We start from the raw sequence: 27,462 nt of genomic DNA, 5'->3' as shown, positions 1-27,462 counted from the left end.
TTAACTCAACTATTTAATCTGGATGTACGTATTGTTATTCTGCTTTCTTGGTCCCAGTCCATTATCATCCCTGTATATAAAAAGGGTACTAGAGATCTCCCTTGTTGCTAAAGGCCCATCTCTTTGATAAACTTGGTCGTCAAGGTGATGGGCAGGGTGATTCTGGAAAGGGACAAGTCATGGGCAGAGGATGGGTCTGTTCTCCCAGATCTTCAGTATGGGTTTCGATCGGGTCTGGGCATGTGTGACCAGTGTGTTAATCGTTATTTGCCAATCAACAAGTATACTGAGGCAAAGTCAGGGTTAATGTTCATCGCATTCATGGATCGATCCTCCTCCTATGAGTTACATAAGGATATGAGGGTAGTTGTCAGTTATAACATGGACAGGTATTGCACCAGCTCCTTTCGTCTGAGGAGTGGAGTAAGACAGGGTTGTATAATGGCCGCGTTCTCGTTTACTTTGTATGTGAATGACCTGGGGGCCAGGTTACTAGATACACAGGTGGACTGCCCTCAAGTAGGTTCCAGTCAGAATCCTGCATTGCTATGTGCAGATGACACCGTCTTGTTGGCTAGAACTGCCCTGGGTCTCCCGACATTGCTTGATGGATCTGTATCATATATGGATAGTCTCGACCTTTCTACTACTTCTAGTAAATCTAAAAGGACCAAGTCTGGACCCTGCTATGTTCAAGGAAATAGGTTATCCAGGGTCCGGATCTATACATATCTAGGGGTCATTTTTGACGATCCCTAGATGATTTTTGATGATCGGTCTATGTGCACCCCTTTGTTTGATAAACTCTAAGAGACGAGCCTTGCCTAGATCCATAGGTGCACTTTTTTTCCTTCTCAGCTCAATGGATAGCAGACACATTGGGCGGTCTGATTAAGATTTATAAGGCCAACTCTGTATCGGTGGCCCCTTTTGGCAGCAAGGTAAGGGGACATGTAAACACAAGGGAGCTCCAAGTGGAGGAAAATTGGTTTCGTAGGCTTCTGTTGGCAGTTCCCATCTCTACTCCTGTTTTCATGGTCCGCGTGGAGCTAGGGTTGCCCTATATGTTGGATCTTATGGCCCTACCTCCACTAATTAGGAGGCTTACCATTTGGGTGTGTCCCAAGAACCATCTAAGTAGGGAGATAGTTAAAGATTGTCTGGAGCTGGATGGGTAGTGGTCAGTCAAACGGCTAACGTATATTCTGGACAGCTATTCAGGTAGACCTGCCCTGTTTGAGTTGCCATGCACTATCTTGAAGGCAGAAATGTTTGGACTCAGGATAAAATGGAGGAAATCTGAGAGGGAGGGTACGGAGCTAGAGAAAGCCAGATTTAGCTTCAACCAGTTCCACTTGTTGTTGACTTTTCTGAAGCCTAGAACTGAGCCCTTGCACTTGTGACAAATATTTCTCCCCAGTACCTTTAGCATTTTGTATTTTTCTGTGGTTTTTATGACATCCCTCATAGGACATTCTTATTGCACCTATTGAAATATTTGCACTTTGTTCAGCTTAAGCCTGCTCTTATGCATTTACAATGACTCCCGGATTATATACGACTAATGTTGTTAAATGCGTTCTGGCCTCATTGCTATGGTTGAGAAAGGTGTTTTTGGAGGTGCCTGGAAACTTTACTTGATCGTCTTACGTTCTATTGCGAGAGTCAGTTTCATATATAATGCACTTTATCATGGTTTTTTTTTTGGGCTATTTTATTATGTTTTTAAACCATCTGATATGTTTATTTTTTTGCCTAATTTGAACAATATGTCTACGTGAAGCACATTTAGATGTACATAAATGTGGTGTATTTTATATTCTCGCTGTTTATACAGTATTATGATTGGGTCAACAAAGATTTAGGTATGACTGATTCAAATGATTATTATACCTCCTTAGTATGTATAATATGCCCCCTTCAGTTTCTTAACTGTGCAAGTTGACTATGACAAGATAATTTACTCTGAGTATGATTTAAGTTTTAGATTTTATTTTTAATGTTTTTATCTTGTGGGTTTGGATGTATTTTGTTTTTATTGATTGATGTATGTAAATATGATTCATGTGCTTTTTTTTGTAATTTCAAAGTATTTTATTACATTTTATAGACATGTAAGAACGCTTTACCGTTACAGGGTATCAGCCCAACTTGGCTGTTTTTGCCGTGGGTACAGCTAGGTGGTATACATGTTTGGCTGCACCCCTATCCAATGTCTTGCTAGGAGCTTAAGTGCAGCTGAAAGAGAAAGAAAGAGAGTAGAGAAGAAGGAAAGGAAACAGTATTCAAGAAGAGTACTTTAGCTTATGGTCTTGTTAGACCGAATAAAGTTTTTTTGATGATGATGATGATGGTACAATACAAATATCTGTGTGCTTTACATGTAGTGTTTACAGTGTGTGCACACTTTTCTGTTTTAACGTATTTTGCTGGGAAGCAATTATCATTTGTATTGCGGAAGACCTTTAGGCATTGGAATGTTCTGTACATAGCTGTTTTCCAAACCTATAACTTTTTTTGTATAAATTTGTGAGCAAACAAGCACAGTAACATGTCAGTTTATTTTAATAAAAAGCCTCTCAACCTAGATTGGCACGGTCGGAATATTTTGCCATCCTCACTCACTCAATGCAAAATGCATCAGGTGTTTGAACAACATTTGTAGCAGAATTGACCAGCCACCACTGTAATCAACAATGTACGTAATGTATAAAACTTGACAAATATTTTCACAAATATCTATGTATATTGTTATCTGTAAACAAACACATATTTTTTATTATGTTATTGAAATTATTTTCAAATACACATAATAACACCTACACAAACAGGACATAGTTGAAGGAAAACATAGGGTTACGTAAACTGAAAGGTGAACATAAATAATCAACATAGCCCTATGGCATTTTGGTACACAAGGTAAAGTCCTCGCTAAATTGAATCACTTTCAAAATGTATTATAACTGTTTGTAAAGTTTCACAATCAATGAATTCATTATAAGTGAAAAAATAAATAATGGTCATTCAAAACACCATAAATTCCCAAAAGTAAATACAAGGTTTCATTTGTCATAGTGACAGAAAAAACTGTTGTTGTTGTTTTGAAAAAACAATGCCAAAGAATAATTTTGTGTTTCTTATATTAGTCTTTTCATGCAATTGCTTTTCCATTTCAAAACAACCATATGTATTTCATCATGAATGGGTTCACCTATTTGACTGTGCGTGTTATATCATACCACATTCATATTGAGACAATTTTTCCAATTCTAGGGCAGCCATACGTGTTTCGTGTCTGTTCCAACCATAGCAGCATATCCATGTTTCAATTGCCATGTTGTGTGATCTCATTTTAAGATTGATTACAAAATGTTTTTAATTGTACATTTCCGGTGAATTTGAACAGGTCCTCTGTCAATTCACTTTCGTAAGTGAGGCTGAATGCTAATTTTTTTAGGAAGCACTGAAATGTTTCATATATCAAAAACACCGGTGGATATTTTTCCCTACTTTTTTTGGACAAAGAGATGGTGCATTCTGAATCCATGGGTAAAAAGTAATGTTGAATCCACTAATATGATTGAAGTGCCTATATCATAATTTGAAAGTCGATTAGAAACTAGAATGCCCTCTAATATCGCAAACATTAAATTATCTTCCAAGTTCATATTTGTAATTTCGCTTCTTAACCTGTCAGTGTTTTTCACTGACAGGATAAGAAGGGAAATTACCAATATGGATTTGGAATATTTTTTAAATGTTGCTACATTAGAGGACAATCTATGGATATTCCAAGATGAAATAAAAAGTTCAAAAAAGCATCCCAATTTGGAAGGGATCAGTTTAGGTCTTCTAAAGCCAAAAGCCAACTATGCAATTAAAATCTACAAACGGAAAGTATCAAACCAATAAAGAAGCAACTTGCTACTACTCCGAGTTCATCTGTAGTGCAGTGACTCAGGCACCTCAAATAGACACCATCCTGAGACCTCCTTTTTGGGCCATGATTTAGAGATGAGAATCAGCATGCTTAACAGAACACAAATAATAATGCAAGAGCTGGGCAGGGGTGGCTTAAAGACCTGGGTAAGCAAGTGAGAAACTGGTCCACCCAAAGAGGAAATCAAAACAAAGGAACCGTTAGGGCTTAATGTATCTACTCACGGCCTGGCCGCAACTGAATTCTAAGTAAATAACAAACTGTTATCGTTTAGATTTATGTGGAAAAGTTATCATGTTGAACTATCCCCATACATATACCAATTAAAAAAAATCATTGTTTTTAAACGATCCTAACTGGAAACATGCAGTTTAATACATGAACCAATAGCTATATAGAAATCAAGGAACTGAAGACATTTAATTACTGTAATGTTACTAGAGCAGATATAAAACGTGTCACTTGACAAGAATGTGAATGGATGAATCAAACATGAACAGGTCAATTAACATTCATTACTGTTAGGAAGACAAAGGGCCTTATTGCGACTTTGGTGGTCCTACAGCGGATGGTGCAACACGCCGTCTGCTGTGGGATCACAAAAGCCATGGTGCGACCGCCCACCAGATTAGGAGTTAAATCCTGGTCTGACGGGTGGTCCTGCAGTGGTCTGATGGGGCAGTCTGCTAGGGTCATAGAAGAGCCTATCATACAGACCACTGCAGTCAGAGCGCCAACTGCACCTTCCTGCACGGTGTGGCATTTATGCCACATCGTGCAGGAAGGGGGGGGTGCAAATCCAGGGGGCACTACATGGCTCCCCCTGCATGCACCCTTAGGCCCAAATCTGGCAGGGTGCCATGTTAGGGCCCCCTTTATTGCTATTCCGCCACACTTTTAATGGCGGGTTCAGCAGCAGCATATTCCTGCAGGTGCAAGACAAACGGGATCCTTGATCCCGGCGGTGCCGGCAGTCTCGTGGCAGTCCAACCACCGCTGTCGTAAAACTGCGGGCGGTCTCACAGTGTGGCGGTCATTGGACTGCCACCGCGGGTACAGTGGTCCTATGGATCACTGTACTCGTAATCAGGCCAATAGTTTAAAGGAACATGGCTGACATAAGATAAAATTCAAATAAAAGAATGGCGGCAAATAAGTTGCGTGCAGTGAGAAATGAAGTTCCATATTTAAGGTAAATACCATTTCCCAAAATCGAAAATCGCAAGCCTCCCTCAAATACAATTCGTACATTCGAACCAATTATTTCTGTCTTCATTTTTCTTTTTATCAAGTGTACCCTTAGTGGCACATTTAGTTTTGACTAAAACAATGAATAAATGAATGAATAAATCTAATATCAATACCCTCTTAACACTGAGAAACATTATTTATTTATTTTATTTATTTGTTTAATATAGCACTAGCTGGACCCGAGGGTATCAGAGCGCTTTATATGAGTGTACATTTCAATATAGCAATTTTACAACGAGGTAGTATTCAGGAACCAATACAGACGGTAGAAAGCAATTAAATATTATACCGTCTGATAGTTGCCAACGGGTTAGAGCAAATCATGAGAGATTAGGCTAGTGAGAGAGGGAAAGGATGGAAAAGATAGAGGTAGGGAATAGGAATGGGGAGAGGCAAGGGAAGGGGATACTTAAGGCGAAATCGAACAGCTATACGGAGTTGAATTGATTGAAAGTAACAGAATTACAATGAGGTAGATTTCAAAACTCAATAAGAAAGTAAAAACAATTCTAGTTTTACACCATCACATTACATGTATTGCAAAGGGATACAGCAGGTCCTGAGAAATTAGCCTAGTGTGGGAGGGAAAGGATGGAGAAGAGGGGGGCAGGGTATGGGAATGGGGGGAGGCTGAGGAGGGGGGAGGATAAGGTAAAACCGGGTGGGGCGAGGCAGGTCCTAAAGGAAGGACTGGAGGGAGGATTTAGTGGGTGAGGGAAGAAAAGAGAGGGGTAGAAGAACAATAGGAGGTGTGGTGGGATGAGTGGCCAAAAGAGGATTTAAGGACCCCAGTATTTGTTAAGCAGGAGAAGTTTGAGGTCTTTTTTGAGGCTGAAATAAGAGGGGTTTTAACGAAGATCATTTGGGAGGGAGTTCCAGATCTTGGGTGCGTTCCCAGAAAAGGAGCGAGATTGTGTGGTTTTCTTGTTTAATAGAGGAGGGACAAGAGCGAGGGTGTTGGAGCTCCTCAATGATCTAGAGCAGCCGGCTTTTTGAAGTTTATCTGTGAGGTACTGAGGGGAATGTTGCTGCAAGGCTTTGTGCGTAATGCAAGCAGTCTTGTAGGAAGCTCTTCCTTCAACGGGCAGCCACTTGAGGTCTTTAAGGGCAGGGGAGATATAATCAAACCGTTTAAGGTCGGAAATGAGCCTAGCGGCAAGGTTGAGAACAGATTTTTTTGGGGCGAGGTGGGCTTTGGGAGTTCCAGCGAGGATAGTCGATTTTTGACAGGACCAGCGATTGGATGACTAATTTAAAGTCGTCAGCAGGAATGAAGGGTTTGATTTTCTTTAAGTGATGGAGTGTGAAGAGTGCGCTTTTGGCAGAGTTTTTTATATGGGGGATAAGAGTAAGGTTTTGGTCAATGTTAAAGCCAAGGGATTTAACTGAGTTAGATATAGTGAGAGAACAGTTGAGTGCTGTGAGGGAGAGATCCAGGATTGAATGGGGAGCGAGTTGTTTTTAGGGGAGAAAAGAATGATTTCGTTCTTTTTTGGGTTGAGTTTGAGGTGGTTGTAGTGGAACCAGGATTGAATCTTACACAAGGTATCATTGAGGTAAAGGACATCAGAGCGGGATTGAATCTTATAGTAGAGTTGAGTGTCATCGGCGTAGAGGTGGTAATTGATTCCCGCTTGTTTAACCACTTCCATGCTAATGACAAGGTCAGCTCGTCATGCAGTTTACTTCGAGCTGTGCTTATGACGAGCTGACCTTGTCATGAACAATGGGAATTCATGAAGTTTAGCACCCAGCGGGAATTGCCTTAGCAGGCAAGGGGTTAAGGATGAGGGTGAGGGGTTCCATGAATAGATTAAATAGTTAGGGGGAGTGGATAGAGCCCTGAGGGAACCCTAGGGAGACGGGCAGAGGTTTAGAAAGGCAGTCATGGATTTTAATTTGCTGGGTTCTGTGTTGGAGAAAAGAGGTGAACCATTTGAGGACTGGACAGTTGAGGCCAAAACGATCTTTGAGGGTGTTAGACCTGGCATCTTTGGCGTGGTTTCCCCCTATCTTTTTGCCTCTCCCCCCTGTATTTTTGATGCTGTGCTGGATTTCGTTTTTGCTGGTTTAGATGCTTTGGACACTCTGCCACTGCTGATCAGTGTCAGAGTGTAAGTGCTCCCTGTGTAAATTGTTATTATGATTGGATATACATGATTGGCATATTTGTATCACCATGAAGTCCCTAGTAAAGTGCACTGGGTGTGCCAGGGCTGGTGATGACAAATGCTATTAGTGGGCCTGCAGCACTGATTGTGCCACCGACATGAGTAGCCCTAAAATGGTGTCTCAGGCGTGCCACCGCGGTGCCTGTGTGTAGTCTGTGAACTGCCATGTCCGCCTGGTCAGTGGCCCCACTGACCAGGCCTAACCCTTCCCTTTTTGTGCACATTGGTCACCTCTATGGAAGGCCCAGTGTGCCTTGGCCTGTTTGTGGATTGACTGTCTGGTTTGAGGGTGACAGGGGTTGGGGATTCCCCAGGAGTCTGGCTGAGTCAGCCCTGTGGCATAGTTGCTTTAAGTCATTGATGTCCAGTAGATTAGTGAGGAGGTTAACCATGGGATCGTCCTTTTTGTTCACATTGGAGGTTAAAATCTCAGAGGAAGAGGTTTTTTGAGTTGGAAAGTGAGGATTGGGTGAGAAGGTCAGACAATTCTTCTTCAAAAGGCAGAGGGTCGCCGGGAGGGTGATAGATGTTGTGTAATCGAATTGGAGGGGAGCCTTGCACTTTAAGTTCCGCTCCGAGGTATTCAAAAGTAGAGAGATCGAGGCTAAGCACAGGGGAGAGTTGGAGCTTGTTTTTATAGATTATTGCTAGCCCGCCTCCAGTTTTGACAGGTCTATCTTTCCTGAGGATGGAGTAGCCAGGGGGGAGAGTATATCGAGAATGAAAGAGGAGTGATCTTTAAGCCAAGTTTCAGTAAGAAAGGCGATGTCAATGGATTCACTAAGGATCGTTTCAGAAATTTCAATCGCATGGCGGACCGCCGAGCGACAGTTAACCAGCATGCAAGTAAGGGGTGTAGGGTTGGTTGGGGGGGGAGGCAGGGGTGGATTGTGGTAAATTGCGGGGGAAGCCTAGGTGAAGTTGGGGAAGATATAACTCTGTTAGTCCCCGTGATCACGGGGATAGGGGCCTGTGTGATCAAAGGGTCAGTTTTTAAGGAGCAGGGGGGGAAAGGAGTAAAGTGGTCAGGTAGGTCAGAGGCGGGGAGGTCGTTTAGTGCGGGGAAGGTTCTAAGTGTATCGCTATAGGAGGTGGGTAGTGTCCTGTTGCTGGGCGAGTGTAGAGTTTTTTTGTTCATTGTACAGGGAAATAGACTGATTGGGGCGGTTAAGTGAGGAGAGGGAGTTAACATATTTTCTGAGAGAGGTGAGTTTAAATGATAGGTTAGCAAGATGGAGGTATATATTAAAAAGTGTCTAGGGAATGAGGAATGTATTGTGTTAGTAGTGCAATATGTGTAGATGTAAAAGAACAAGCAGTTGCTCACCGAGGTACACTTGAAAAATGTTTTGGTTGTTGTTCTCTCCTCTCAATTCTGTGTGGAGTGCGGAAACACCAGTAAACAAAACCTAATATCCGTTTCCGCATAAATGACGTATATATCATTCTTTTGTTTCCAAAGCATTGCTTTAAAGGCCATTGTATCTGGCTGACTCCAGATATCCTGAAGCAGGACGGCAACTGGGGAGCATGGAGTGGCTTTGGCTCGTGTTCTCGAACTTGTGGCACTGGTGTGAAGTACAGGACAAGGCAATGTGATAATCCACAGTAAGTTTGCCACTACTTGGCATTTCTTAAGAGAAGGTTTCTTGTTAAGCGTGTATGTCTTTCTTCTTCCCTTTTCATGTTTTACTAACGCAGTGCAAAATGGTTTGCATTTATTTAGAGGACTTTTGGAAGCTAAGGAGCAGATGTATTATTCTCATTCTTAAACCTAGGTATGTGCAATTTTGCAAACCAACTGCTTTATAGGAAAGCAATTTGTGATGCGTCCTTTATACTAATAAGTCACATTGTACATTGTACATTCTCAGGGGATCAGAAAACGACCTGACTGATACTCATGGCAATAACTCAAAATTCTTTGTGTAAGTTGCAAAAATCATTTTGAGTTATTCTGTAAATCCACAATTTGTCACTAAATGAAGCAAATTCATGATTTTGATTTTTAGTCAATACCTCACAGAAATAATCTAAACTGTACAACAACAAACTTGAAGTGATAAAGAAGTTTGATTATTTCATTGCAGGTTGCCTGGGCAAGACAAATGAGCATCTCAGCTAGTAAAGAAAATTCAACCATATTATCAAATTCATGGCCGATATTACCAATGTATTACATGGAGATGGTCAGGGCACACCAACTCCATGACTAGAGACATTTAGAGCACAAAGGAATCTTGTGCATTATACGTAGCAGAGCTAAGTGGCTGTGCAAATATAAAGATTTTTAAAATACTTAAAAAGTTTTTTTCTTAGGAAAGTGTTCAATTTTCCTAAATCAGCTCTTTGAACTTTGAACTTGGAATCAGGTTTGTGGTAATCGTGACAGGTTGGAGTCAAATTTGTGGTGCATGTGGGAACCAAACTTGGTGAGGCTGGTGAGGTTGAGTGCAAACCAGGCTGCTGTGTACTCTAAGTACAAAGATGGTATGATGAAACCCTACCACTTCCCTGGCTGGACAATTGCCAACAGGTTTTGATTGAGATAGAGTTTAATGTAGTGTGGGAGGAACCCAGGAGTATTCGAAAACCTCATTTGACTTATTGGAGGCCAAATATTAGGACAACATTAACTGTGATAAGCCGATTTAGGTATGCAAAACTTTAATACAGATGTACTAACAATTCCCTTCCAAACTGCATTTCGGCAGGAGTCGGGAACTCTATTTTGTGTTTTGGAAAACTATTCAGAATCGCAAAATGGGGTAGTACATCGGAAAACATGTTTTTGCCGTCGAAAACCCTTCATCTTAGCGGCTTGCAGGTTTTCTGAGGGCAAAAACCGTCAGTACATCTGGCCTTTCATCTAGTCTCTCTAGAAGGGTTGTCCTAACCTTAGATGAGGACGAGACTGGGTGTTTTACAAGATGTGAGACCTGTGATTCAGCAATCTCCGCAGTTCACAACACATTTTCCATACCCATGCTCTTGTTAGTAGGCATCAAGAATATATTTCCTGAAGCCAGATGTTTTGAAATACAGAGTGAACAGTGGGGGAATGCACTCTGACATGCCCGGCCTATCATATAGTACTGCTCAATTTAGCCTTTTTTGTGCAAGATATTGAAATATGGAGAAATTCATTATTTAACAGAATGTAAAAAGTTCCATATGTGTGATGAGGTATGGTTGGGTAGCCGCAAAACTGTGGAACTCTCTTCCTGCTGAAATTCGAGCATTGGAAGACCTATTCCAGTTCAGACGCGCTATTAAAACCATTCTTTTTAATAAAAATCCTTGATTCGGCGGCTTTTTGCAATGTTGTGTTCACCTTCTCTGTGCGCCAGGACGCCCCTTGGCTGGGGCAGCTGTGCGCGGTATAAAAGCAACTAACATAACATAACATAACAACAATATTTGAAAATGTATTGGTGGAAATAAGACTGAAACTGTAAACCAGGTTATTTTTGTTTACCTCTTTTTAATTTGTTAATAATTTATCAAAGATGAGAATTAATGGAACTGTATGATTTATTCAGAGTATGGATTTTCAAAATAAACGTGCTACTAACAATAAAATATAGGGTCGTAGAATTCGAAACTAATATCGAAACTCATATTTATAGAATTGCATTATTTTACACGCATGGCCTGTCGAGGGCTAATGAGTCAAGTTTTCCAATAGTGAAGATGTCTTGCTATGTCCTAGTAAGATAACAGTTTAATCAAATTCCAGGGAAATGTCTCTTATTTATCCATAGTGAGTTTCTACAATGTATTACAGCTCACTCATGTAAAATCCCGCTGAAAATCTGTCTGTGTACGTGCATTGTCATTGTTTCACTCATCCTGAAATACTTAAATATGAATGTATGTGCTCAAATAATAACAGAGATGAGCTGTTTGGAGGGAGGAGCTGTCATCTTAAACACAGTTATAACTTGGGATCTTTCCGTCAAATTTGCTTCAAAAAATCAATAAAAGGGGTTGAAACACACATACAGAAGAAATCGTTTTCGATCCTTCACTGTTGATTGTCAAATCCAAACTCAGAATGGGCTCTTTCAAATCACTAATGTATGTCACATTTGGATAAAAATAGACATGTAGGATTGTGTGCTAGAGCATAATGTGTGGTGATCACGTGTATGACCCACGGCTAAATACAATTAATATTAGTGTATCACAATATAGTGAGTGCCAAAGCTAAAGTCAGCACTGCTTCTTTTATAAATGATGTTTTTCGCAGCCTCCTTTAGAGAACCTAGTCGAAATATAGTATGTGAGCCCATTCTCACTGGCCAAACCAGATTGCATGAAGATAACATCTAGCATGTAAAGCTTCAGGGCCACATGGCCATCTGGCACCTGGCCCCTGACTATTTATTCTGGTTGGATCTGTTTGTTACACTCCAGGTTAGAGAGTGTCTACTTTTCAGGGGGTATGGAATCAAGTTTGCTTTTCCTTTTTGGTGCTATGCCATTAGTACGGAGCGGTACAAAAGGGGGTGGTGATGGACGGAGCATCTCAACCAATCAAACACTCACACCCAGTCAACAGATCTGGGTTTAATCCATCACCATTCTTTAGCCCACTCTGCCACCCCAGTTCAGACATGGCCATATGCAAATCAGTCTGACCTTGTGCCTCATGGGAACAGTCCAGCCCTAACTGCCAAGCCATGCCTTCTCTGGACCGGACTCAAGCTTCCTAGGACCGGTCTCTGGCATTACAGCCTTCTTCAGCCAGGCTTGCTTGAATCCAGTGGCAAAGTGAGCAAGGGACTCACGTCTGAGCATACCCTGCCAACTTATGGCGAACAAAGCGGTACAAAAGGGGGTGGTGATGGACGGAGCATCTGAACCAATCAAACACTCACACTCAGTCAACAGATCTGGGTAATTGATCACCATTCTTTAGCCCACTCTGGAAAACCCAAGTTCAGACATGGCCATATGCAAATCAGTCTGACCCTGTGCCTCATGGGAACAGTCCAGCCCGAACTGCCAAGCCATGCCTTCCCTGGACCGGACTCAAGCTTTCTAGAACCGGTTTCTGGCATTACAGCAGTCTTCAGCAGGCTTGCTTGAATCCAATGGCAAAGTGAGCAAGGGACTCACATCTGAGCATACCCTGCCAACTTATGGCGAACAAAGCGGCACAAAAAGGGGTGGTGATGGACGGAGTACAGAGCAGCAGGAGGTTGAGCAATACTCGTCCCTCCCATGGGCACACTGTAGGTTTAAGTCTCTTTACTTTGCTAATCCAGGAGTTTACACCCTGGAGGTGTGTCACCCTCCTCCTCTGAGTACCTTCCAGTAAAGGCCAAATTGAACAAAATCTTAAATGCTGTCATCTCCTGTTCATCTTCAGCAGTCCAATCTTGGAGCAGTAGGTTAGAGAAAATGTGGAGACTGCCATGGGGTTGACTAATGGGCTGTGCCACAAAAAGAGGTGGAAAAAAGCCAAGTTCCTCAAAGTCTCCAGCATATTAATATTGATAATCTGTTATTTTTATAGTGCATGTATCTAAAGATCTTTACATAAACCAATTTAATAAACTTGTATATTACCCAATTCAGATTGATGCTCAGTTTAATTTCGCTGGAAGGATGAAAGGCTGAGGTGGCTTTTGTATGAATTGAACGTGCAACCTACAGATCACATACACAAATATCAACAGTGAGAACTTATCTGGAGCTATTTTACAAGCATAAAGGCACAGGAAAAAGCTCAGGTTATGATGCTCACTGACACCACAACACCAGTTTCTTGATCTGTTAGGCTGTGGCATTTATTTATAGCCTTCCTTCCCAGACTGGGAAATAGCTTTTGCCTTCTTCTCTCCATCCCAAGAGTGCAGAAAGGCTGCACTCTTGGGTTTTTCACCCTGGAATATAAAGTCAAAACTTGCTAGGATCTTTTTGTTACTGTGGTTTACCTCCACACTACCTCATCTGTATAGGGATTTTTTCTGGCTGTTCTCCTGTTTGGAAGTATTTTTCCTTTGCCAAGTACTATGACCATTTCGATAACCAACCAGAAAAAAGGCTGACCCAGAAATGCAAACATAAGTTGATCCACATAGTAGCTTTGCCAATTTCTACACTGGTATTCAATTATTTTTAGATGCCATGAATTTACTGTTTGAGGCCAGAGGAACTGTACCAATTCTTTCAGAATGAGGCCACCTCAGTGTCCTTCTGTCATTGATTCTGGCAGGGTTAAATGTGAGACCTGCCTTTCTGGCTCCAGTGACATTTTGAACCTATCCTCATGGTACCAGTACCAGCATCTATTCCACCTATCATTCCAGGTTCTACATCACGTTCCTTGTTCCTTGGGAATGGCCTAGCTACTCAGGCTTATAGGCCACTCCAGAATAGAAAGCAATATTGGCTGGTATAGAGTGTGATGATGCTCCTACCAGTGAGAGTAGGGCATCAAAAATTCTGCAAACTAAACTTTATCAAGTGAGCGCAATGTAAGAAACATTTATCTTTATAATTTTGTCTTATAACGTTATGCAATCACTTTTCCCAATATGCGCGATATATCCAAATAAATACATTTTTAGGAAATTTAGGAAACAACTATTTTGGCCTTAACATTTTGCAAAAGATTCCAGAATATTTTAATGGTCATTAGTTTAATGTCATGTCTTGCCTTCTTGATGAAGTTCAGGCTGTTACTTAAGACAAACATTCTTCTTTGCCAATATTATTAAAATACTTATAACAATAAACAGGGATAACATTACATCTATGTACATTTCAATCATATTAAGATAGTCCTGAATATTTTAGCTGCAAATATATTTAATTAATATAATCTTGAATGTGCAAATGTTTTGAATAATTTCACCAAGTAAGGCTGAAGCATACCATCCGGTGAATAACGCCACAATACATCTCAAAACCCAAGCAGACATCATCAAGCAAAGAAACATTCTAGAATGTTCATTGCTGGGGATTGTTAGGGGTGCATGACTGGGGAAGAGAGCAGCTGGTTACATGGTAAAGATGGTAAGAGAGCAGCTTTTTACAGTCTGGCTACAGACAGTTCCAGCTGTCTGGTGCAAATAGTATTATGTACAATACTCCACAGAGTCACGTCCTGCTCATGATTAGATGGGTTTTTTGGCAATCTAATTTGCCTGCATTGTATTATTGAATGGGGGTTGGGAGCACACTGCTTCACAGTCCCAGCTCAGCTTGCCCCTTTGCATCCTGGTAAATGCAGTACACAGTTCAGACTTACTTCAAGATTAGCTGGAGTTTTTCACCAAAGTTGGTGCAGACATTGCTGTATATCTCTAGACATGTGTTTCTGAGTTGAGCCCATCTTCAGTAGAGAGCAGCAGTATTAGAGAGAAAAGAAAAAGCATCTGGGGTTACTGGAAATGCTGCCAACTTTCTCTCAGGTTACAGTACCACTCACAGGCACACAGATGCATCTCCAAAGCTCGTCAGCTTGCTGGCTCAAGGGAGCCTTTTAAACAGAATGGGGGTTGGGAGCACACTGCCTCACAGTCCCAGCACAGTTCGCCCCTTTGCATCCTGGTAAATGCAGTACACAGTTCATACTTACTTCAAAATTAGCTGAAGTTTTTCACCAAAGTTGGTGCAGACATTGCAGTATATCTCTAGACACTTGTTTCTGGGTTGAGCACATCTTCAGTAGAGAGCAGCAGTATTAGAGAGCAAAGAAAAATCATCTGGGGTTACTGGAAATGCTGCCAACTTTCTCTCAGGTCACAGTACCACTCACAGGCACACTAGGCACATAGGTGCATCTCCAAAGTTCGTCAGCTTGCTGGCTCAAGGGAGCCTTTTAAACAGAATGGGGGTTGGGAGCACACTGCCTCACAGTCCCAGCACAGTTCGCCCCTTTGCATCCTGGTAAATGCAGTACACAGTTCCAACTTACTTCAAAATTAGCTGGAGTTTTTCCACCAAAGTTGGTGCAGACATTGCTGTATATCTGTAGGCACGTGTTTCTGGGTTGAGCCCATCTTCAGTAGAGAGCAGCAGTATTAGAGAGCAAAGAAAAATCATCTGGGGTTACTGGAAATGCTGCCAACTTTCTCTCAGGTCACAGTACCACTCACAGGCACACTAGGCACATAGGTGCATCTCCAAAGTTCGTCAGCTTGCTGGCTCAAGGGAGCCTTTTAAACAGAATGGGGGTTGGGAGCACACTGCCTCACAGTCCCAGCACAGTTCGCCCCTTTGCATCCTGGTAAATGCAGTACACAGTTCCAACTTACTTCAAAATTAGCTGGAGTTTTTCCACCAAAGTTGGTGCAGACATTGCTGTATATCTGTAGGCACGTGTTTCTGGGTTGAGCCCATCTTCAGTAGAGAGCAGCAGTATTAGAGAGCAAAGAAAAATCATCTGGGGTTGCTGGAAATGCTGCCAACTTTCTCTCAGGTCACAGTACCACCCACAGGCACACAGGTGCATCTCCAAAGCTCGTCTGCTTGCTAGCTCAAGGGAGCCTTTTAAACAGAATGGGGGTTGGGAGCACCCTGCCTCACAGTCCCAGCACAGTTCCCCCCTTTGCATCCTGGTAAATGCAGTACACAGTTCAAACTTCAAAATTAGCTGGAGTTTTTCACCAAAGTTGGTGTTTTGTATTATTGCCTTTTCTCTCTATTCTCATTTTCCCTCCCATACAGCGCATCTCTTTTTTATCCTTGCTTTTACAGTGTAGCCTTCCGCTGTTTACAATCAGGAACTACTTTTAAAAAAAAATCTTCTTTCTCTCATTGTGCAGCTCCCCCTTCACTTTACCTAGAGGCACAGGGTATTCACAGTAAGCTAGCCTCCAACCTTAACATGTATACACAAAAGAAGCTACCCTGAATAGAATTGACCGGGTGTTTTACAAAGTACTTGGTAGAGTACCGGGCATCACACAAAAAGTGAAGGTCTGTCCTCACACACCAGCAGGTCTCATGCTTCATCATTGGCAGTCCTCTCTTTCTAGAAACTCCGTTTGGGAGAGAGCAGGCCTGCACCTGCAGACAGGGAGGCACTTCTAAATCTAAGTGGGGGCCCATGAAAGTGAGTTATTTTTAATAACCAATGCAAATGCCAAAATACATTTATTAAACAGGCAATTACTTGGTATTAAAATGAAACGTGGGGAATGGGGGGAATTAGTACCCCATCACCACAGTGATTATAGTCGTCGACATGTTTCTGCCTAAAAGGCCCAAGGGGTCTGCGGCATTCATCAGGACGGGGAAAAGATTGTGGGCTCCTATCTTATCAAAGTATACTGGGCTCCAAAAGCCAGTTCTTGCCAGAAGAACACTGAGAGTCACCAAGTGCAGGTTGAAGATAATTGGTGAGAGGTTGAAGCCACATGTTTAACAGTGGTAAATTCAGATCAACAGCAATTGATCAGGATGATCTGAGATACGTTCTTCTCATAGAACATATACCATTACAGAGCTATTACACCAAAGCCTACCCTTGATGTGAAGGTGTTATGTAGTGCTTAGTGGTAACCAATAGCAAATGCTGCAGAGAGGTCTGGACAATGTTGTTGGTGATCTGAGGGGCATTGTCAACAAATTCAATCATTGCTGGCTCTGCACAGCATTACGACTGAGTCAAGATTAGTAGTTCTGGAGAAGGCCATAGCTCTTGACTTTTTCATGTAGTTGGCTGGCAGCAGGAATCTCAATGATCTTTTAAAGAAATTGCAGATAGATGATTGGATGGTTATAGTATCTGTCCAGTCTTGAAGGAGTCCAGGAAGATGCTAGGGTGAGGGAAACATTGATGTATGACCAGTTATGTCTTTCAAAATTGATGAAGGGTTCATTTTATATTTATATAAGGGAGCTCTCAATGAGTACAGGAGATATGTCAGGTTCTTGTGGAGATGGTGTTGAAGACCATATTTTTGGTTGCATTCAAGTGGTGGATCTAATATGGAGCTCACACAGCTCTTGATGGTCTTTGAGAGGGCCCCTTTTGGCAGCTCCACTGATGATGGTTGTTTATTATTCGCCTTGTCCTCTATGGTGAGGTTCTTGTGTGCAGTGCAGACATTTTCTTGGCTCTGGGGTCCTCTTTGCAAATGTGAGCTTTTCCACTTCTTCTCTTGTTATCTAATTATTGTGCTTGAGCTTGGTTATCTCCTATTTCATACAAGGCTTTCAAGTGTGAGATCTAAAATGTCTCTGCATGCTTGACTGCTGGGTGAGCCTCGAATAGCATGAAATAAAAAGTGTGTGTTTATTGTGTTGGTTGTTTGATGTAGTGGGTGGAAGGCTGAACTGATTATCTTTTATTGGTTACTTTGTGCATGTGCCTGAGCAGCCAGAATTGTGTATTGCAGGCTGGGAGGGTGCACATGGTGTTTTGCAAGGTGATACGAGGATGCCAAGTGGCATTTTGCCTGTCAGGATGTGATAGGACCAAATAGGATTCACCCTTTTCTTTCTCCTTTGCCATGGATGCCTGAGTAATTCTTCCCTGTGAGATTTCCAATAAAGGGGAAGTGGTGGGGACCAGAGAGTAGATGAGTCACATGGCATTGGCTGTGAGGTGTGGAATGGGGCACACTGAGGGCTTTTGGGCAGGTTCCATTCTAATCAAATTACCTTGTGCTGGGAAGCCAAAGAACAGCCAATTGTCTGGCTCCCGTGGTAAGAAGTGGGTTATGTGACCTCAGCCAAACAGTATTATCTAACGCTCCCTGAAGGATTGGTGGGCTTCTTCATTTTAAAGCTTTCCTTTGGTGACACAACGATGGGGTGTTATTTCTCTGGGACAAACGCATTCTCTCACAGAGCTATCAGACCAGTATTACAAACTGACGTCTAATGGGCACACATTATCCGTGCTGCAGATGCCACACTCCTCTGGGCTATCATAAAATGTGGTCTTTTTTTGACCCATTAAATAAGCCTGATGATCTTTTATATTAATTACCTGCTCAATAATTAATTAGGGCCAGGGTTTGCCAGAGTTTACAGATGAAATGTTGACAGTCCCTGACTTCACCTTTGAGGATTCCAGTCTTTTATAGCCTCACACTTCCTGACTCAACCCTTTTTCTGCCACTGCCCTTCCAATTTGTGGGTTTCTGGACATTTTTCATGTTTTGCCCAGTTACATCACTGGCCTCACATAACCTAAATAATGGGCATACACCCCCAAAAAGGGGGTACATTTCAAGTTTTTCCCAGCACATCACTTGGAAGCGTTCCATGCTCTCAATGCAATAATGTCTATGATGGTTTTCCTCTGGAATGGTGCACCTGTAGCATCACAGATAGTAAGAGACATTTGCTTCAATGTTAGAGCTCTAGTTTAAGAGGTCTTTTTCGCGTGCATCCTAACTTGACAACACATAGCACATCTGTTCCTGTAAGGACATGCAGAAATCTGTGGTCCTCTGCATGTCATTGAGATCTCAAACACCCACTTATTTAGTGATACATAGTCAGCATGGCCACCGTGTCCACTCATGCCAGGGCACCACTTTTATCACTGCTGCAATTCAGTCCCCGTCAAGAACATTGTAAATGCTCAGATGCATTTGCCTAGGCTTGTCAGCTTTTAGACAAGTGAGGGGGACGACTCCATACTGATCTCTTGCTAAACCTACCAGGACTAAGAACAGCAGCCATCTATTATATCGGTCCAAGGAAGGGAGTAGTAAGTTAGCTGGTACCCACATGATTTCTGGAAAATACCATTTGCAGTGGGAAGAAAAGAAAACTTCTTGTGCAAATCAACTGTGTAAATGCATAAGCATAGCCGTTAAACGTGTAAAGTCAATATTCTAAATGTCATTAGCTAATTTAATTCGTTATTACATGTGAACTCGAGTGTTTTTGCTTATAATGGCTAAGCCTGATTCTTCACTACAAATTATGTGTGTTAAATGAGCACATGTTATTTAACATTGTAAATTGTGCTAATAAAGAGGTTTAATTTGCAAAATTAGAAATGGCATTCTATCACCAGTATCTTCCCTTTATTTTTCTTTATATTTAAGCAGTGGGGTAATAGTAGAGAATTGATCTCAACTTGATGGTATAGTTTATATTAGTAGGATTTGCAGGGTGATTTTTTTTAACAGCATTAATTGTTCACACTCTCTACAGAACACCTGATAGAGCCTCCATTTCATGAGGACAGCTGCATTACTACTAAAACATATGCTTCTCCTGTGCTCCTCTCAGATACCTATCCCCCTTGTCCTTTCTTTGCTGTCAGTACAAAGCACAGTCCTGGACTTATTTGGCACTATTGATGTGGACGGACACTAGTGGGTCCCACATCATACCTGCTACAACATTCAGATCTACAGGATAGTGGTTACGTCAGTCTGACAGCAGTGTTCCCTTATGGAACTCAAATAATTCAGATACTACATGTTTAAACTTCAAACAAAGACTTATCAATCTGCCACCCAGGATGAGAACCAATACCAGTTGTGGAATTATCTGAAGAAACAGGTGGCAAGATTCCTGAACCTAAACAAGACCTTCATTTTGAAGTTTAGGAATAATCTAACCTTTGTTGGCTATTAGGTTTTCTGTTGAAATAAGTAAACAGCCCTTCTCTGGAATGCACATGCTGCCATCCATCCGTTGAGCCAATTGTATACATCAATGGGCAATTAATGTCATTCATCTTAGTGATTCTCTTGAGCAACTGGGACACTTGTGTTCATATAGCCAGTAAGTGTGTGAATTTATAATGGCCCCCATTACATAGAGCTTAGGAAAAGTCTCCCCAGGGCTCTGGATTTCTCACAGGAGGTAGTAATTTACCACTGTCAACTCTGACAGTTATCCCTATGACAGCTTCATTGTTCCACATACACCACTCTCACAGGGAGAGCAGCCCAACCCCCTAAATGCAATATTAGAATATTCCTGTCCGTGTGCCATCTGACATCGAAATCATCTTCTAAGCATTATCTACAAAAATAAAGAAAAATCTACACCAAATTGGATATTTTTTAAAACAACATTGAGGACATGTATTATGTGAGATGTATATGATATTATGACCCCTTGACTTTTCAGTGGGCAACCTATTATTGCAAATAGGCACCACTACATTATCGAGTCATAGAAAAATTACACTGATTTGCATTATAGAAAGGGTCATGCAAGCATGGTGAAGCTGTCCCACCCAGCATCCCTAGAAAGAAACACTCCCAAAAGAAAACAAGCGTACCTATAATAAGAAACTTTGTTTTGGCCAAGATCACCCATCCTAAATCAGAAATTTCTCTCTCAGCCAGATTAATCATAAGATGAGCCAACTCATACACTAGCAAATTTCTATACTCTTATTACTTTCCCCAAAACAATCAATTTCATACCCACTATTAGTTTAGTTCCTATTTCTTATTATAATTCTTTAGCTTTTTAGTCATCCATTGCCTTACCTCTTCCATCTTACAGAAAAGCTTGAATGTCCATTTCCATATTCAACCTAGAAATGGGAAATAGGTTTGCCGAAATTGAAATCTGGTAAGAGAGTGTAAATACATTTTTGGACTGTGGGCTATATCAGAGGCAAAATTCTGGAACGGGGAACCACAGCTATTTGGAAATCTAGTTTTCTCAGGCCATAGCAAATAATAGTTTTTATTTGTGTAATCCTGGAAAAGGCGACAATATTGCTGACTATTTGCCTTTTCACAAGAAGCCCATTAGAATCTGGGTCATTTGGCATATTTTTCACTATTGAAATCGCAAAGCAATCTAACCATATCCAAATTACTGCCTGGATCTTTTAGCTCTCTCCATGCCTTCAAGGATACCAACAAATCTTACATTTTAGACCAATATCTTCACATTTTGAAAGCACATTTTTATTCCAAACTGCACTGCTATTTTACTCAATCTGTCGAACTGAGGACTCTAGTGTGGTGATTTGGACTTTTATACTTGAACCTATTTCGGTAAATTTGCCATCATCTTTAGGTGTATGGAGTTCCATTTTAGGCCCTTAATTGGCTTGAGCCACCTTTATTGTCATTACTTCTCTGAAAATGGTCCAAAGCACAACCTTATTGACAATGGATCAGTAACTGAGGATTTATAGCTGCTTGATGAATAATCCAGTGGGCAAAACCAGAATCCTTTTGTTTCCTGTGTCACTGCATACACAGCATAGTCCGTTAGAGAGCTTGGGATAATATACTCAGTAGATTAGGTAGTAAAAATACCAAATTCCTATTTCTGGTGTTGTATCTTAGAAAAACATTTTGGTCCATGCTCCTGCAATGGGCTGTTTTTTAAACATTTGGCCACACCTCTGATGGAATAGTGGGAGGAGACAGTGGCAACTTAATTGCATCTTCTGCCATACGGCAAATTTATTGTGAAGCCCATCAGAGCCAGCTTTATCAGGCCCTTCCCAGTGAACACAGGCAACTTCATTTGTATGTGCAGCAAGCACATTAACAGTGAAATGTACATGACATGGCTCCAGTCACTTACAACCAACTTCAAAAAACTTGTTTGGTTGGCTTTTCCCTCGTAGAAGACCTGAGTCCCCGTTGTAGCTACTGGATGTTCTGAAACCAAAAGTCATGGCTTATTCTGTGTGCTGTTCGTGATCTATTATGTGCCTCAGAGCCTGATTTAAATGTTGGCAGAGAGGGAACTCTGTTGCAAAAGCAACAGACTTTCCTCCACACCAACATTATGGTCAACCCTCCCAATTTTGATTTGGGTGGACCATAGTTTGAAGACAGCATAACTACTCTGTCTCTGCCATGGTTAAACATCTCTGAAGGCCCTTACTCTGTCGGGCCATCAAGTATTTCGCTATATGTCCGCCGACCTAATTTTGACGAGCAGACATAAAGCTGTTTTCATTGTTCCTCCCTCTCAGGAAAAACCTGGTAGTAAGAGGCATTTAACACCACAAAATACCCCCTCACCATAAGAGGAAACTTTCATGGGGAGAGGGGATTATTTTTATTACTTTCCTGCTTTGGGATTTTCGTTTGAAAATAAAAAATTTTTTAACTTTGCTGGACAGTTCCTTCATGTTTGAGGGAGCTGTCCGTCAAAGCTACAGAGCATTGACAGAACTCGCCTTGATGGCGGTTCTTGTCAATGCTTGAAACGTCCTCTGGCCGAGGGACAAATTAAGAATTTGGAAGTTGGCACCCGTCAGGGCGCTGAAGTAATTTACTCCATCGCCCTTGCAGAGGACCGGCTACTTTTGGAAACACTATGTATGTGATCAGTTATGACATATACAGGAGTTAGAGCTAAAGTCTACTCCTTTTTCTAGACTAACTTTCCAGTGCAAACCCTTTGGAGGGCCAATTCAATTCGCATTATGTCTAACTGAACTCATGTTAAGTTCTCTTCTGCCCAGGGAACAGGAATTTCCAAAGAGTTAACATGCCCAGGTCCCTCATCTCCCTTAGCAAATTAGACACATTTGTATCTCTCACAGGTTGATACTTAGAGTTAAGAGCTAAATCTGTCATTGACTCTGGTAGGCCAACAAAGGAGGACTTTAGGGCATCCATTGTTTTACCTGACATTGAGAAAGAATATCCACTAAAGTCAAAGGTATGACTAGATGAAAAGTTTGGGAAGACACCTTACCAGGCCCATCCTACCATTCTGATAAACGCCTTCCTGGAAGGGTGAGATGCTTGTCATGTTGGCTGTAACCTCTGCTAGTGCTGCTAAGTCAGCCCTCTGTGGTGTGCTGCTGATGGGCAGTTGTGCACTAGAGTAGTCCCTTGACATTGTACTTTAGTTCCTCCCATAGTTCACTGATCAAATCAAATTGGTTGGAACTTAAATCAAGGCTCTCTCTTTCCCCTACAGCTTTTCCAACTGTTTATCAGCACATCCAGGATATTCTGTCTCTCTGTACTCTTTCCTCATATGCCTACTCACAAATCCATGCTACCAAGGGCATAATTGAAACTGTACGAGTTTATATCCAAGATTGTTTCATGATGTCTCTACAACTCCACTCAGCAAACAGCAACCATCAACTATAGCATGTAGATAAGTGGGCAGATAGGTCACTATTCCCAATATTACCAAGCTTGGCCCTCAAATGTTGAAGTGGATAAATTATTACATGCTGCTGCGACAGCTAGGATGAACACATGTTGATGAATTTCTGGCAGTTACACCATCGCCAGGGGTAAAAGGCAGCGATGCTCCCTATCCCCACTTATGTTTGTCCTGGTGTTGAATCCCTTGGCAATCAAGATGCATGTTTTGGGGAAGGCATCAGTGATCGTTACCTGACTCACAAATTGGACGGTAGCACTGTCTCAGTAGTGGAAATCACTGTTGGTGTAGTCATTTGTTGAAACAAATACAAAAGCCCCATATTCTGCTAGTTCACCTCTTTGGTGTATTCCTGAGCTTAAAAGCATTCCTTCAGCTGTCGATACAAGAACTTGAATGGGGGCTGGGCTGACGTTATCAAGCTAGGTGACTTGTACGATGACACTCCTTCAAAACCTTCCAAAATGAATATCCCATACCAGAGAGTCAATTTCTGCAATTTAATACAATAATTAACATTGTTAAAAACATTGAGGCACAGTACACGGAACTCCCTCTTATACACGTAGTGATCAGTACATTGCTAGACATCGGCGGATCCAAGAAGAATATACACAGCTTTGACACAGATCGCCCAACCTTTCTTCTGTAATCTAAAATCTACACAGCCGTTTGATCACAATAACAAAATATGAAACAGAAAGGGGGTAAAGTTAGCTTATCCTAAAACAGTACTGACCCTGTCCAGCTAAATAGTATATTTTCCAATGTAAGATATATGGATAATGAATTGGTTAAGAGGGGTGTAAGCCCCACTCTCTCACGCTTTGTAGGGCCCTGCGTGGCAGTATGTTGCATCTGATGTGACCTTCAGTGAGGCAGGTAGAAGTACCCTCTGATGCCTGCCAAGCGTCCAGTTCCAGGGTAGCACCTCTTTAGGATCAGGACTCAATACAGTAGATGCCAGCAGCAAGGTTCAGGTAGGTACAGCAGGTCCATTTGGTGCTGGTCAACTGGGCAGTTGCAGGGCAGGGCAGGCCTGTGGAAGCTTTTCTGTGTCCCTGTAGCTCTCACAGAAGGTCAGACAAATGACCCTTGGAGTCACTCTGGTATCTGGTATCCTGGGACCAAGGCAAGCAGGTCCAATCTTTCTTCTTCGCACAGCAAGGCAATCCTTCTGGCAGCAGGACAGCCCTTCTTCTCAATCGTCCACAGGTCCAGAGTGTTCTGTTGAGAGGATCTGAAGATTCAACATTTATACCCAGAGCCCACCTTAGTGTGGGAGAATTCCCTATTATACCCCTATAAATGGTTCGGGTCAGCTCTCCCTTTCCCCTGATCTTGGCTCCAAACATAGCGAAAGCAATGGCTGGCCTGGTGTTAGGTTCCTTTGGGGTTTCTGCAGGCAGAACCCTTTGAAATGTAATTAGAGCAAGGCCCATATTCAGCCATCCTGTCAGGAATACCCACTCTGCTGACACCTAGGATTTGTGAGTGTTGAAATCTCATGAAAAGTTCATAAACAGCACTACCTTAAAACTTACTAAATAAGCTTCCAATATTCCACACCAATTTCTTCATGGCTTGACAAATCTTTGCCACCGTGTTAGAATAGAGCACAGCCCAAATCCATTTCTAAAATAATCAACTTACAGCATTTAATGTTAAATCAATGATGAGAGGTTTGATGAAGTTTGACATGTTTTTTTTGTCTGTATTTTTGTCATTTTATTCAGATTAGTCAAATAAATCCAGTTACAGAAAGTTTGGTTAGAACAAGCATGCAAAATAACAGCGTGTTCCATACATAAATGAGTCCCTGTCTTAATCTAAAAGACCTAACCTATCCAGCAAGACCCCATAAAGAGTTCTTTTGGAAAAAAACAAGTAACATTTGGAACAAATGAATAATACCTGTGAAAGATCAAATTCCTATAAAGAGTAGTTCTGGTAACTCAACTGTGTTCCCTAACAGGTGCAGTAGCAACTGTTAAAAGAGGTGAAAGGAATTAATCACAGCAGTAGCTAAGATCCCTTGAAGGTATCTGGACAAAAACAGAAAAGCACTTTTGCAGTAGCTAACAGCAATTCAGGCAAGGATAGCACAGTCAAGTGCTAAGAGGCATGGCAGGGTAGATGTGCATAGCATTCCTTAACTCTCTAGCTAGGAACATGTACTATATAGAAAGCACAAACATTTTGCTACAAGAACAGGTGCTTATGTAATTTTGAGCAAATGAAAAAGGATCTTCTAATCGTCTATCGTCTTCTCTCTTGATTCCCTTAGTAAATGTCCATGTCGACATGTTGTTATTTGAATGAGGCTGCAATGTAGGACTAAAACTATATCTAGGAAGGTTCTCATGAGAACCTTTGTAAACCTACTCTGTTAGCTATTCAGTGTCCCTTATGAAAAGAAACATTATTATCTAACATGTCCTGGTTAGGTCATAGAATTCTAAGCTATAATAGCAAGCATTTTTCTTTCTTTAATATACTTGTACATTATAAGCATATGACAGAGAAAACTGTCTAAAATATGATTATATCATATGGTGTGAGGAGGAGAGAAACACATTTTGCAGCAAACAGCTAATAATATCAATGTTGATGTAGGCAATGATACATGTGTGCATCAAAACGAAATTGAATCACTTTTGTCGAAATCACACAATGTGACCTCTCCATCAACCCCCGAGTCAGATTTATGTGGTCAGGCAGGCCCTGCAACCTAGGTATGAGACAACTGATTGACAGATCACAGGTGGGGTGTCACATAACCAGCAAAACAAACGTGCAAACAGGAAAGACCCAGATTAATCCCACAAATAGGCAGCTACATCACAATGGTCGGGGGAGATTGGTCCCAATATAGCGCATATGGCCGTAGGGGCGCTTGTTTCCAAAACACTATAATGTTAGATGCCACATGAAGTTAGAAATACTGATCCAATCAGGACACAGCACACGCAGTGATCATGCATTCTCCATGCCAGACATCTGGAAACGTTACTCACTGGCCCTTGTGTCTACGCAAGGTCGACACCCACCCACATTTGTTATCAGATGGGAGTAATTTAGGGGGGCGTGGCTTAGCAAGCCACGATGGCGGCCGTGATCTGAGGCTCCACAGCCGGGCGGCCCAGAAGGTCATTACATCTCGTCGACCAGGGGGTAAAAACACCCTCACGGACAGCGGAATCATAGCAGCACCAGTGCATGCCCGCAAACAGTGGCACTTTGCGGTACCCGCGCGGATACGGCTGACAACATCTGCCCTCGGGCCCGGACTCAAAATGGCGGCCACCCATCACTGGCCCAGACTGACCTGCGGAGCAAAGCCTGCCCAGACGATCTTCGGTTGCGGGCGCGCCCGATAGGTGCTTGGTGCCAGGACTGGGCCTGCTGTTGGCCCCTCATCCTCCTCCACCATGAACTGCAGCCCCGTCCCACGCCGGCAGAGGACCGAGGGGGGTCGGAGGCTGTCGACGGCGGCCCTGCAGCGGCGGAACCGCCGCGGGGCTCTTCCCCCTCGGCGGGGACCGTGATCATCTCCTGCAGTCTACGGACGGCGGATCCTGGGGCAGGTAGCACGAGAGCCCATCTCCAGCGGCCCTACAAGCACCACTATTTGCGTGCCAGAGACTGCCTGGCTCCACAATGGCACCCGCGGAGAGACGAAGGACGTGCACAGCAGCAGGATCTCCCCAGGGACCAGAGGTGCAGCGATCCAGAGGGTGAGCGACGTGCGACACTGACCTCCCCGCTGTCCTTCCACCCCCCCCCTTGTTCAGCCACACCACAGCCCACCATTGCCTGACTTTAATATGGCCGCCGAGGACCAGTGAACAGGCCGACACCGGGCAGCCACCTCCCTCCTTTACTTAGTGAGTGGGCACCCAGGTTCTCCACACTCAGGACAAGTGCCAACGGGGCGCGACCGAGTGGCTCTATGTGCCTGACTACCCAGAGATTGCCGGATCGAGCGCTACCATACTCCTTGGTGGGCCCCCCACGTGGGGGGGTTGAGTGGCAGCCTGGACGGGGAGC

At 42.4% G+C, this 27,462-nt stretch overlaps 1 protein-coding gene across 1 annotated transcript in view; it reads left to right on the top strand.

Annotated features, from left to right (window-relative positions):
• ADAMTS2 (ADAM metallopeptidase with thrombospondin type 1 motif 2) overlaps nucleotides 1–27,462 on the top strand; it is a 1,744,160-nt gene that overhangs the window by 1,386,808 nt on the left and 329,890 nt on the right. The window contains exon 11 of the mRNA XM_078653324.1: nucleotides 8,825–8,970. Within this exon, the coding sequence (XP_078509450.1) occupies nucleotides 8,825–8,970 (146 nt within the window). The remainder of the gene's footprint in view (nucleotides 1–8,824; nucleotides 8,971–27,462) is intronic.

Source organism: Lissotriton helveticus, chromosome 7, assembly GCF_964261635.1.
Source record: "Lissotriton helveticus chromosome 7, aLisHel1.1, whole genome shotgun sequence".
Classification (NCBI taxonomy): domain Eukaryota; kingdom Metazoa; phylum Chordata; class Amphibia; order Caudata; family Salamandridae; genus Lissotriton; species Lissotriton helveticus.
Note: the sequence above shows the minus strand (reverse complement) of the source record. Positions and strands in the feature narration are given on the sequence as shown.